Below are 13,838 nucleotides of genomic sequence, written 5' to 3'. Positions count from 1 at the left end.
ACTGCTAATGTAGCTTATTTTTAACCAGATAGCTGAAGAGCCACATCGAAAAGAATGGCAACTGGTTAGCATGCAAAGTTAACTAGCATAATAAAACAAGCACAGGCAAGGTCAACTTCGGAGAAGCATTTCTTGGGAACTTGTAATGAATATCAAAAATCCGTTCAGTCATTTCTATGCGGCTTGTTTCAAATATCATATGATCAGATTTTGGACACAATTGGAAAAAGAAGCAAAGAAATCGGAAAAGGAACATAATGACAGAGAAAACAAAATTTGGACGATGTTTTCAAAAGTTATAAACGTATTTGTAAAAATCCTTATATATCTGGAACACTAGGTGATGCTGTGTTAAAACTTCTCAGGTACCGTTAGGAGATGCTGTTGATCCCTACCAATTTTTGTGCCGATATGTCAAATTTATGACAAATTTCAAAATGGTGGCCCGATGTTTCGTTCGATCCTGGCAAGACAACTGAACTGCTCTCCTTGTGTGTTATCATATATGTGAAAACAATTCAGCAGCAAGCCAAACTCCCTTCAAAATAAAGACTGGAGCCAGGGTGTAGTTTTCAAAACTCCTCATGTTTACTCCAATATGCTTCAAAGGAGAGTGAAACTATCAAAAACAATACACAAAGTGCTTTTAGTAAACAGAATACAAAATATATACACAATATAAAGGCTAACAGAGCAGAGTTACCAGTTGAGCAAATGATGTATAAAACAACACTTAATTATTACCAATATAGCATAGGAAATAAAGTAGTGATGTTACATTTGACACTGATGCTTCAAAGCGCGTATTGAGTACGCAGCGCAATTTCTCATGAAGCTCCGTGCCGGAGCACGTGTTGTTTTCAGAGAAACAAGTGATCAACGAAAAACGAAAGGTGTGTTCGACATCGACTGCGGCTGGATGTATCCGATCGGCGAGAGTAGCCACGTGCAGGCGGGGAGGAGCTGCAAACGGAGACGTGAAGTCGGACATTTTCTGGTTCCCGTAGTGACCGCTCACGTGGTGTTTGCATACTTTACCACAGCTGAAGTGAAATAAATGCAATATTTGCCAAATAATGTTTCAGAGACATTTTCATTCAATACTTTATGTACTGCTTCATACAGCGTCTGTTTGAACAAGAATTAAGTTCAACATAAGCTACTATCAATGAAGTGGAGTCTACGTTTTTTAATCAGTTTTAATTTGATAAACATGACACAATATAACATCGCAACTACATGAAAAGAGTGTTTACTGTTATAAAAAAATGATTTGTGAGCTTTAGAGGAACTAAAGGTGTTCGAATAAACACGAAACACATGTGATCTTTGTCATGTGGTGAATCCGGCCAAACGTGGAGCAGCTGTGTTGTCATCAGAGCTCCTGCAGCTCAGTGCAGCCACTCTTGAGAAGCTGCGCTGGCTGAGTTCTCCGGCTACTCTCGAATCGCTCTCGCGGTACTTTGATGGTATACGTCACAGTCACGTGGCGTCGGCGCTGGATCAAGCAGGGGGGCAATGTTTCATAAAAAATTTAAGCTTCCCTGGGCGCCGCCATTGATTAGCAGACCCTCATCTGCTGTTAGCATTCCATTGACTCCCATTCATTTTGGCGTTACTTTGACAGCGAATCTGAGGCGTTTAAAGACTCCATTTGTCCATTATTTATTTCTAAAGAAACACAAAAATGTATAAAAGGCTCCATTACCTTGTATCTTACATTATGGCCCCGTAGAAGCAGTTTTTGTAAAAATAGGCTAACGATTGCATCATAACCACGTGACTCTCTGTCGCACAGTAGATAAATTACCGTATGAATAGGAGGAGAAGCTCGCAGGCAATCGGGGGGATGTGGAGGCAAAATGACAAAATAATTAATCAGAATACTTAGCAAAAGTTGCTCCTGCTCCTAGCTCATGGACACCTCCTACTCACACTCTCCGTCTCTGCAAGTTTCGGAAGGGAATGATTCAGAATTATCTTGGCACAGCTACTAGAAGACAGACAGGTTGTTCACGTCACATCTACGTAGTCAAGCTCAGTTTGAGTCTGCGCAGTACGCTCAGCCATCAGGAAGTGAGAGCTTCTAATTGACTTCACTTTTCTCCGTTGAATCCAATGAAGTCGCTGTGTCCATTTCTTTTACTGTCTATGGGATCAAGTCGGACAAAATTTCTAACCGGCATGCACTGCTTCAAGTCAGCCGCCTTTCAGTCTGCGCAGAGCTGCATGAAGTCGAACAAGCCTGAAGCCTCAATTTTTTCCAGTCACGTAAATGCTTCACTTTGCGTGTCAGAATGTTTGAACCCAGACCACTACTCTACAGGTTTTTGGAAGTTTAAATATAGTTTTTAAATATAAATGAGCCTATAGCCTAGTTACATGATCATATATTCTGACACATAAACAGCATAGAAACCATAAAATAATTAGACCAACATTTACTTGCATCAAGCAACTCTGTGGGAATTTTTAAATTTAGTATTAATATAATTGTTACATTTATTTTATTGCTACACTTTAATATGTTAATTATATTATCAGAAAACTTGCATATACATAAAAGTTCCTGAAGTTTAAGAAACACCTACATTGAGGAGTAATTTCTGATAAAATTTACCCTAAAACTGACTCTCCTTGCTCTCCAGATGGAGCCTAGAAATCTGGCCCTGGTGTTTGGCCCCACACTGGTGCGGACCTCAGAAGACAGCATGACCGACATGGTCACTCACATGCCAGACCGCTACAAGATTACAGAGACTCTTATTTTGCATGTATGTCCCATTCAGATTGCTTTTCTCTTCTGATTCCGTGTATCATTCGCTCAGTCGTTTTTTTATTTAATATTGAAAGTAGAAAAATTTGAAAATGGTTCCTTTTTCGTGTTTTCATTTTTTCCAAAAACCCCCCCGAAAAACAAGAATTCAGCTTGATTTTTCGTTTTTCATTCTGAGGTATAAAAATGAAGAAACAGCTGGAATATTCGATTTCTACACGTGGGCGGGAATGAAACGCCCCTTTCCTCTGATTTGTCAGCTGAAGATCAGACTCTCCCGTCATCAGTTCTTCCTCAGTTCTGCACTGCAGAATAAGAGTCCTCCGTTGTGCGGATTCTTAACGCGTTTATTGCAACTACAGGGTGGGCCATTTATATGGATACACCGTAATAACATGGGAATGGTTGGTGATATTAAAGTCCTGTTTGTGGCACATTTCAGCTTTTTTTCATCAAACAACCAGACTAACGAATGGCTCGACACAACCCGTTCTGGGGAAAATACTAGACAGTGTTTCCTGTTCATAAATGAGACTTATGATGGGTCAAACACTAGCTTTTATTCCGCTCGCTTTCCATTGCATTCCTTATGCATCTCAATGTTTTTATACACTTTTCGTTGTGTAGCCCCCATCTTATGATAGCTCACTGTTGCCACCTATTGGCTAACCTATATCGTAACATCTCCCTTCACATAACAAAGGAAAGTTCTTGAAATTGAACACAACATGACATTACCCAACTCAATTAGAAAACCCATTATACAGATTAACAGGTTGAACAAAACTATCTGTTATTCTGTGAATAGCTTAAGCGTGACATTGTTTTGCCAATGTATATTATTCTTTCTTTCTTTCTTCCTTTTTTTTTTTTTTTTTTTCTTAACATAACATAGTCCGTAGAGTATCTAGCAGGAATTTTGATGTTGGACCTGGTTCTTGTGTGTCTTAGAACTGGGATTGTGGGTGGCAAGGTAGCTTCTCTGTTTGTTATTTGCTGTGCGGTGCTCTCTGAAGACTCTCCTGTCCCCCAGTAGTCATCAATTACGGGGGGTTGGTCTGCTGGTAAGGTGACTTTGAGCTGTTCAGGCACGGGACGAATGTCTTTTCTGTTGCGACTGTATTTTTTGCCTTTCACTAGCAGTAGGTCACTGAGCTGATCAATGCAGATGCCAAGTGCCCATGTACTGGTTGGGTTATTGGGGTGAAGAAGTACCCGCACTGTCTGTCCTTGAATTATGCTTGGCATGTCACGTGCTGTAGTGTCATAGCGTTGCTTCACTGCTGCTTGCTTGGCTATTTTGATTGTGACAACTTCTTGCACTACTTTAAGATGAAGAAGGGCCTCTCCAGTAGGCAGGGTGGTGCGTGTTCTCCTTGACATGAGCCTTTGAATTGGAGAGCTACTGAGGCCTTCTGTTGGGGTGTTTCTCCATGCCAGAACCCCTTCCAAGGTGGACTTTTTTATCAGTGTTTTTGCTATTTTTACAGCTGACTCTGCTTTACCGTTGCTTTGGCTGTGATATGGTGATGATGTGACATGGTTAAAGTCCCATTCCTCTGCGAATTCTTGAAAGTCCATGCCACTGAATGGCGGTCCATTGTCTGTGAAAACTTCAAGGAGAATACCATGTCTGCTGAACTGTCTTTTGCAGCATTCGATGACTGTGGATGAGGTGTAATCTGGCATTCTGTCTATCTCCCAGTAGTCAGAATAGTAATCCACCACAATTAGGAACATGGAGTCATTTGCAGTAAATAAGTCCATTCCTATCTTAGACCATGGGAGGTGAGGTATTTTGTGTGGAATCAATGCTGTTTCACATGGATAGTGTTGCATGTGGCACAACTGCTGACAAAGTTTTTGACGTCGTCTGTGATGCCAGGCCAGAAAACTGCCTCACGAGCCTCTCTCAGGCTAGCCTCAATTCCAGAGAGTCCAGTGTGGATTTTTTCTAAAAAAGCAGGGCGTAAAGCTTCAGGAATGAGGATTCTCTGTCCTTTGAATATTAGGCCACTGTCACTGGCTAGTTCCTCCTTGAAAGTCCAGAATGGTCGCAATAAGCTGTTGACAGCACATTTGTGGTTGGGCCACCCAGTTTTAATGCAAGCATGTAGTTTTTGGAACAGCGTGTCTTTGGCAGGGTGTGTTTTGATGGTTTCCAGTGTCTTTGTGGAGATATTGATACAGCTGGAATGGCTAACTTGTTCAAAGTCTTGTGGGGTAAGGCCCATTGGGTATACTGAGGCTGGTGTCTGCATTTGTGAGTGTGTCATGCTCGCCTGAGGCGCTCTCGAGAGAAAGTCGGCGACGTGCAAATCCTTGCCTGGTTTGTACTGCAAGTGTATCTGGTATCTCTGTAGCCTCAGTAGCATCCTCTGTAATCGCTTGGATGCTGTCAGCAAGGGTTTTTTGAAGATTGCTTCAAGTGGCCTGTGATCACTGTGTACAGTGTGGGGATTTTATGACTACTCTTCCATGTAGATACTGGTCGAATTTATCACACGCAAAGACAATGGCAAGGCATTCTTTCTCAATCTGTGCATATTGTTGTTCTGTTGGGGTCAGTGTCCTGGACGCAAATGCTACAGGTTGTCCATTCTGTAGGAGGGCTGCCCCTAAGCCTTTCTCAATGGCATCACATTGCAGTGTGACCTCTTCTTTGATGTCATAGTATTTAAGTACAGGGTAGTGAGTGACTAAATCTTTGATCTTTTCCAGAGCTGCATCATGCGTTTGTAGCCACGTCCAGTCAACATCCTTGTCTGTCAGGCGTCTGAGAGGTTCACATATGTCAGACAGACGGGGCAGGAACTTTGACAAGTAGTTTACAAACCCCAAAAGCCTTTGGAGGGATTTTACGTCAGTCGGTGTTTGCATGTTCTGGATTGCGGTTATTTTCTGCGGGTCCGGGCGTAAGCCTTCATTTGTGAGGAGGTGACCAATGTACGTCACACTAGGGAGCTTCAGCTGAAGTTTCTTTCTGTTCAGCTTCAAATTGACTTCCCTAGCTCTCTGTAGCAGGGCTGAGATGTTCTTGTCATGATCTGCAATTGCGTCTTTTGTAGTGTTGCCACACCCATAGACGAGAATGTCATCTGCAATTACACTGACTCCTCTGAGGCCCTGCAATGCTTCATGCTGTCTCCTTTGGTACTCTTCAGCTGCCGGTTTGATTCCAAACGGCATCCGAAGCCATCTGTATCTTCCTTCAGGCGTCCAAAATGTGGTGAGGTAACTGCTGGCCTCATCCAGCTTTATTTGCCAATAGCCATCCTTTGCATCAAGAACTGTGAATATTTTTGCATTGGTTATTTCTGGAAGGATTTCTTCAATTGTGGGAATCTGGTAGTGTGATCTGAGCAAAGCTTTGTTCAATGGGGTAGGATCAATGCATATGCGCAGCTTGTCATTCTTTTCTATAACCACCATGTTGCTTATCCACGGAGTCGGTTCCGTAACTTTAGTGACAACCCCCTTTTGTGCCATTTCGTGAATGGCTTTGATAATTTTTGATTTGATGGGAATAGGAATCCGTCTTGGGAACTGCTGTACAGGCTGGACTGTGGGGTCAATCTCAAGGTGTAGCTCCCCTGGGAGGCATCCTAATCCATCAAACACATCATCATACATGGAGATGATTTCATCCGTTGTGTTGGGTGCGCCTGGCACCTCTTTCGTGTTAATATTGTGTATTACATGGTTGGTGTTTATTTGAAGTAGATTGAGTTTCTGGCAGGTTTCAGCTGAAAGCAGTGGTATATGTGATGTCTCCATTACTTGAAATCTGAGGATGTATTTGTGCCCTTCATGGTCTGTTTTGAGGTCACATTCACCCTTAGGCTTGATTAGCGTGCCATCATACAGCTTGAGTGTGGCTTTGCTGGGCGTTAAAGCTGGATTGCCGTCTTGCAGTAGGCGTTGGAGGTCACGAAAACTGATTACATTGACTGTGGAGCCTGTGTCTAGCTGGCACTTCAGGGTACAATGGGAATCATCATTGAATGATTTTACATTGTGTGGGGTCAGCTTCAGATTTATAAACCATTTACTTTGGTTGGCTTGCATACAGTTTACATGTGATTGCATCTGCTTGTTCTTCAGACTGGATGTCCTCCTCTACTAAGTTCAGCTGTGGTTTGTGTTGTCTTTGTTTGCAAACACGTGCAAAATGATTTTGCTTGCCACATGTTTTACAGGTTACACCATAAGCGGGGCATTTGGCTTTTGCATGCAGTGATCCACAGTAATGGCATGAGTTGTTCTGTTGCCTTTTTTTGTAATCCTCAGATACGTTTGTCTGTTTGTACCCCTGCCTGCCACGTTCAGAGTAGTTTTCTCGGGAAGTGAAGTTGATGACGTCATCCCGCTCCGCTCCGCTTATTTTCTGTATCTGCAGTTGCGCCTGTTCACTCGCGCGACACGTCTATAGCCGTGTTTAGTGTGATCTTTGGTTCACGTAACATCCGTGCTTGTGCACTTGAATCCTTTGTGCCTACGACCAGCCGGTCACGGATCAGCTCTTCTCTTAATTCACCAAATTCACATGTATCTGCTAACTTCCTTAGCTTTGCAATGAACTGTTCTGCTGTCTCACACTGAGTTTGTTTACAGTCATTAAACACAAACCTTTCGTAGATCACGTTCTTGCATGGTTCAAAATGTGATTGTAATGCATCTAGTATTTTAGTCGGATCCTCCCTGTCTGCCGACGGCATGTGTAGATGGCGTTGAAGTTGATGGCATTCTTTTCCCATCACTGTCAGTAGCGTAGCAACTAAATTTTTTTTGTCTTTTTTATCCAGGCCCGTGGCAATCTCATAATTGTCCCATTGTGCACGGAAAAACGCCCAGTTGCTGTGTGTGTCACCTTTCATGTCCATGGGTTCTGGTACCGGGATGCTGTATGCCATGCCTGCTAGCTGCTGATCTGACTTGACTGAACGAGTAACTTAATTAGCAAATACGTTGTCCGTTTACTTGCTTGTTCGGCTTGAGTGGTCTTTGTTGGTTCTGACTTCTGACACTATGTTTCATGTTCATAAATGAGACTTGTGATGGGTCAAATACTAGCTTTTATTCCGCTCGCTTTCCATTGCACTCCTCATGCATCTCAATGTTTTTATACAATACTTCTCGTTGTGTAGCCCCCATCTTATGATAGCTCACTGTTTCCACCTATTGGCTAACCTATATTGTAACAGACAGGGCTTTCTTCTGTGTGGATATAAATTCACCTAAGCTTTGCATCAGCTGGGTATGCACTATGCAGGGCAAATGACGGCTGTTAGCCTACCATGGTCGCCCACACCAGTATTTTTTTTTTTTATAATAAATGAAGATATAAATCAATATAATTATTTGTAAATTAAATATTTTTAACACTAATACAAAAAGAAAAGAATAATGCATTGACTATATGATAGGCCTATATTAACGTGAACGCATGAACTGTCATTCAGACTGACTATCTAACAACCGGAGAACAGAGAACAACAGAGATATTAAAATACACACTCTTCTGAGTTGTATGATGTAGGCCTTGTGTTTTATTAAAATGTATTAATTTATATCTCAAAGATGTGCGCTTGTGCGCAGCGCACTGGGTCATGTTGAGAGGGAAACAAACGCATTTTATTATTAGCCTATTCAGAAATCAACAAGAAGGACAAATAAGTAGCCACGTATAATAAAAATATAGCCTAATAGCTTATAAAAAATAGCCTATTGTGCCCTTTATTATAAACAACATTTAGCCTATTTTAAAGCCAAAGCCTAAATTAATTTATTTGAATCGAAACTGAAACATAGGCTACCGACATTGGTTTCGCGCATCTCTCATTCAGTCCAAAGTTTCCATATTTGCAATGTAACATTTGGATGCTAACTAGTAATGTAAAGAAGGCTTTATACTTCAGTCGAGTCCCAATATACACGTATAGGCTAAATCAGCATCTTCATAGTAAGGGAAATGAGTTTGGAATAACAGCAAGTAGGACTGTGTGGCACAGCCTTTATATTGTAGCCTACAACAGACCAATTAAATTAAGCAGAATAACTTTTTATATGTTTGGTTGACTGTGTTTTATTTTAATAATGAACAGGCTGCGATGTCAAGTTAGCAATGCCAGAAGTGAACTGATAAAAGCCTAGATGTTGTGTGAGCGAGCGATGCGCCGGCACCATCACTTGGATTTGTTGCTCAGCAGGGGAAATAACTTAATATTCTGTCGTTTAATACTCTGTCATTCGAAACAGTAAAATTTATATTTTTATTTGTGTACATTCAAAATGACTACAAAATGCCATGCCTTTGAAAAATAAAGAAAACAACATGATGCGCTGCTTTAGCGCGTCTCAGTCTCCTTGAACATCTTTCTGGCGCACACCAAAAATGAACCAAAATAGAGTGAATAGCCTTCTTGACGCGCCTATTTTTCAAAGTCAACATTTAGGTTATTTGAAGTAAAATGCATTATATAGTCACTTAATTAGGAATAAAACACAGCGTGGTTCATGATAAAAAAAAAAAAAAAAGTGACTTTACAGTTTGGAAAATAGCAAACCCCTGGCACTTGAGAACTCCTGATCTACACAGAAGAAAGCCCTGTCTGGTCTATTCCCCAGTGCGGGTTGTGTCGAGCCATTCGTTAGTCTGGTTGATGTAAAAAAGATGAAATGAAGTTGCAATAAACGCGTTAAGAATCCGCACAACAGAGGACTCTTGGAAGAACTGAGGAAGAACTGATAACGGGACAGTTTGATCTTCGGCTGACAAATCAGAGGAAAGGGACGTTTCATTCCCGCCCACATGTAGAAATCGAATATTCCAGCCGTTTATTCATTTTTCTACCTCAGAACGAAAAATGAAAAATCAAGCTGAATTCTTATTTTTTTGGAAAAAAATTAAAAAACGAAATAGGAACTGTTTTCTCATTTTTCTACTTTCAAAATATATATATAAAAAAAAAAAAAAACGACTGAACGAATAAAAGCCTACACGGATGGTCCGGGTATCATCTGATCATTTCATTTCCTATTTGGAATGGAATAACGAGAAATGAAAAGACGGATCGTTTATTTGTTTTTTCGTTTAGTTTAATAAACGGAAAATGAGATTTCGACTCGATTTCTCAATTTTTGTTTGTGGTTTACAAATCGGTTTATGGCTTTGATATTTCGTTCGCACATGTGGGCGGCGCTGAAACGCCCCTTTCATCTGATTGGTCAAACTTTTTTTTTTGTAGGTGAGGTCCTATATGTCCCTTCGATAAATGAAAATAGTTCAGCATCTCTAAACTTAAAATGTAGGCAATTTTTTTTTTACTCTAGGCTATAATTACTGTATGAGCAACAAGGATCATAATAACATGACACATGACCATGATAACATGTCTAACCTTTGTGTCTTTGTGTGTGTGTGTGTGTGTGTGTGTGTGAGAGAGAGAGAGACACCTGAATAAATAATCAGTAGGGGTAAAATCTTTGCGTGGCAGGGGGAGCTGCCGCTCGACCTGTCACTCGACCCCTCACCGCTAGGGGCAGCTGCCATCACTGGCAGCCTGCCTCACGATATTACACAATATGTAAGATGTTTTTTAAAACCAAATGCAGCGGTATCCCCTGTAGCCAGCACGGTACGCACAATAGGTCAATATTCACCATTAACCAAACGGTTTTCACCTGCCTTACAGCTACCAGACACTTCGACTGATGCACATGATCAAATAGACAGACATCCAGCGTTTCCTTCTACTCTTATTTAGCCTACCTATTTACCACATTACCTTACACTAGCGTCGCACCTGCCATAAGCTCTCTCACTACATCTACCAGACACTCCGATTGATACATGAGAGCACACAGACAGTGCAATCCTGATCTTATTTACCTTTTTGTCATCTTATCTTATATTTTATTCGCTTGTTTTGCTCGTAATTGAGCGCGTCTCGTGGCTCTTACTAAGCGCTGCGCCAGCCACTAGCGTCGCACCTGCCACAAGATCTCTCACTGTTTTTATCTACCAGACACTCCGACTGATGCACGAGAGCACACAGACAGTGCAATCCTGCTCTTATTTACCTTTTTGTCATCTTATCTTATATTTTATTCGCTCTTTTTGTCCATAATGGAGCGCGCGTCACGTCACCTATCAGCGTCGCGCCTGCCTCAAGATCTCTCACTGTTTAAATCTACCAGACACTCCGATTGATGCACATGTGCAAACAGACAGTAAAATACTGCTCTTATTTGCCATCTTATCTAACATTTTATTCGCTCTTTTTGTTCATAATTGAGCACACTTGTTGGCTCCTATAAGCGTCGTGCCAGCTCAAGATCTCCCACTGTTTTACTGCCTGATACTCCATTGACATGCTGAAGGGAAAAGCAGACGAAGAGTCTTCACTACATCGATTTGTTTGTTTTATAGGCCTTATAGGCTATTTTATTTCATTTTATTTACAGAATACTGCAGAATATCAACATTTAAGGATGAGGTCTTTGAATTTGCATCAGTGAGAATGCTGATAAGATTAAAATAAGTTAAAATAAATAGAAATTAGTGCACAGGGTTTTACCAATCGGTGACTCTAACAGTGGCCGTTAAAAAATCAACACCGGTATGCATGGCAAATCCAACACAAATGGACTCATATACTGAATTTAGAGTGTGAAATTGACAGCATTTTAATGATTAATCTAAAATATTAAAATAAAAGAGAGGACACAGTAATATTTTGCACTTGCCAGTTGTTATTTTGTCAGTTTTTCACACAAACATCTAATGCGAAAGATGGGAGCTATAGGACATTAATTACTTGGTTGACACAACCGTAATTTCTACATAGACCTTTATCAGAATGTCGATCACAAGTAGCCTAATAATTATGATCTACCATAACAACAATAATTTGCAAAAAAATAATAATAGAATAAAAGTAAATAAAATAAATTCAAATAGATAGGCCTAGGCTATAAAACAAACAAACTGATGTAGTGAGGAATCTTCTGCTTTTCCATTCAGTAAAGTATCAGGCAGAAAAAGTGAGAGATTTTGAGGCAGGCGCGACGCTGATAGGTGATGTGACGCGCGCTCCATTATGGACAAAAAGAGGGAATAAAATAAAATATAAGATGACAAATAGATAAATAAGAACAGGATTGCACTGTCTGTTTGCACATGTGCATCAATCGGAATGTCTGGTACATAAACAGTGAGAGATCTTGAGGCAGGCGCGACGCTAAGTGGCTGGCGCGACGCTGATAGGTGACGTGACGCGCGCTCCATTATGGACAAAAAGAGCTAATAAAATGTAAGATAAGATGGCAAATAAGAGCAAGATTGCACCGTCTGTTTGCATGTGCATAAAAGTGAGATATCTTGAGGCAGGCGCAACGCTAGGTTGTGGCTGGCGCGACGCGTAGGTGTCAAGACTCGCGCTCCGGATTAAAACGGTGGAAAAAATATAAAGTAAGGTGGCAAATGGGTAGGCTAAATAAAAGTAGAAGTAAATGCGGGATGCATGTCTAACTGTCTATTTGATCATATGCATCAGTCGGAGTGCCTGGTAGCTGTAAGGCAGGTGAAAAGCGTTTAGTTAATGGTGAATATTGGGTGAATATTGACCTATTGTGCGTACCGTTCTTGCCCACTAGCTACAGGGGATCCGTGCTGCATTTTGTTTAAAAAACACCTTATATATTGTGTAAGGTCCCGAGGCAGGCACATATCCATGACGGGTCCCGAGGCAGGCGCATATATCCGTGACTGGTCGAGTGGCAGGCGCATTTATCCGTGACGGGTCCCGAGGCAGGCGCATTAAAGGTGACGGGTCTAGTGGCAGCTGCCCCTAGCGGTGACGGGTTGAGTGACAGGTCGAGTGGCAGCTCCCCCTACCACGCAGATAACTGTGAAAATGTAACAGTAACTGTAAGCATTGAGTACTCAGTTCACACAAATAGAATGAGATAAAAAGATAATTGAATCACTTGTAGGCTACTTAATAGGCTACCTGACAAAATTATCAGGGTTGGAGAGTAACAGTATTATAGGCCTTAAAATATGAATAGGAACTGTACTGTTAAAGTTACAGGCTAGAATACACTGTAAATTGCTGGTTATAAAAAATGTTATTAATAGCTTACTTTGGATTAGAAATGCAATCCAATACAAATAGCAATGAATGAATTGTGATCTGTGTAGAGTTTCTGCAGTGGTTCAAATTAAAATCAGTGTTAAACAAATAATTCAAAATTAATTATATCATGCTGCTTTAAGTAATTAACCGAATACATTAATCTACAAATTACATTTAACAGATTTTATCATATGTGGGATACAATTTAAAACCAAGCCTCTTAACATTGTAAATTATAAGACAGCACTTTTTAAGTTATTATTGTTATTGTATCATGCTTACTTGGTTGATGTTTCTCTGAGATTTGCTCATTTCTTTCAAGGTATTATTTATTCCCACTGCTTTATGCATATAATGTTTGTCCAGCAAAGCTCTGGTAGAATTTTCTAACAACTAAAATACTTTATTTTATGTTGTTTTCATTTGTCATGAGCTCTATATTTTAAGATGTACTAGGTGTTGATAAATCACATTCAATTAATGTGAAGGGCCTATGTCAGGGGTGTCCTGGTCCTGGAGAGTCAATGTCCTGCAAAGTTTAGCTTCAACCCAATAAACACACCTGAACCAGCTAAGCAAGGTCTTCAGGATTACTAGAAATATCCAGGCTACACTCTCAGAAAAAAAATGGTACAAAAGCCGTCACTGGGATGTTACCCTTTTAAAAGTACCTTTTTATTATTAGTAGCCTTTAAGGTAGCCTATTATGCACTCTAGGTTTAACTTGTGAAAGGCTACCACCCCAGTTACAGCTCTTGTACCTGATGAATTATGTTGGAATAGGCTGGAGCTAAACTGCAGGACATTGGCCCTCCAGAAGCTGGATTGGTCACCACTGGCTTGGGTTAAATGTTAAATGAATCTGCACAGCTGGGTGTCTGGAGGCAGATGTGTGAGTCAGTCAATATAATGGAAAATGTAAT

General features: G+C 40.7%; 1 protein-coding gene across 2 annotated transcripts in view; it reads left to right on the top strand.

Moving 5' to 3' along the window:
- The window catches only part of arhgap23b (Rho GTPase activating protein 23b), a 353,808-nt gene that overhangs the window by 320,671 nt on the left and 19,299 nt on the right, over positions 1-13,838 (top strand). The window contains exon 20 of one of the 2 annotated variants that reach the window (XM_084134390.1): positions 2,649-2,774. The exons of the other annotated variant lie outside the window; for it this stretch is intronic. Within the exon in view, the coding sequence (XP_083990516.1) occupies positions 2,649-2,774 (126 nt within the window). The remainder of the gene's footprint in view (positions 1-2,648; positions 2,775-13,838) is intronic. 2 annotated transcript variants of the gene reach the window in all.

Source organism: Abramis brama, assembly GCF_963993115.1.
Source record: "Abramis brama genome assembly, chromosome: 14".
Taxonomy (NCBI): domain Eukaryota; kingdom Metazoa; phylum Chordata; class Actinopteri; order Cypriniformes; family Leuciscidae; genus Abramis; species Abramis brama.
Note: the sequence above shows the minus strand (reverse complement) of the source record. Positions and strands in the feature narration are given on the sequence as shown.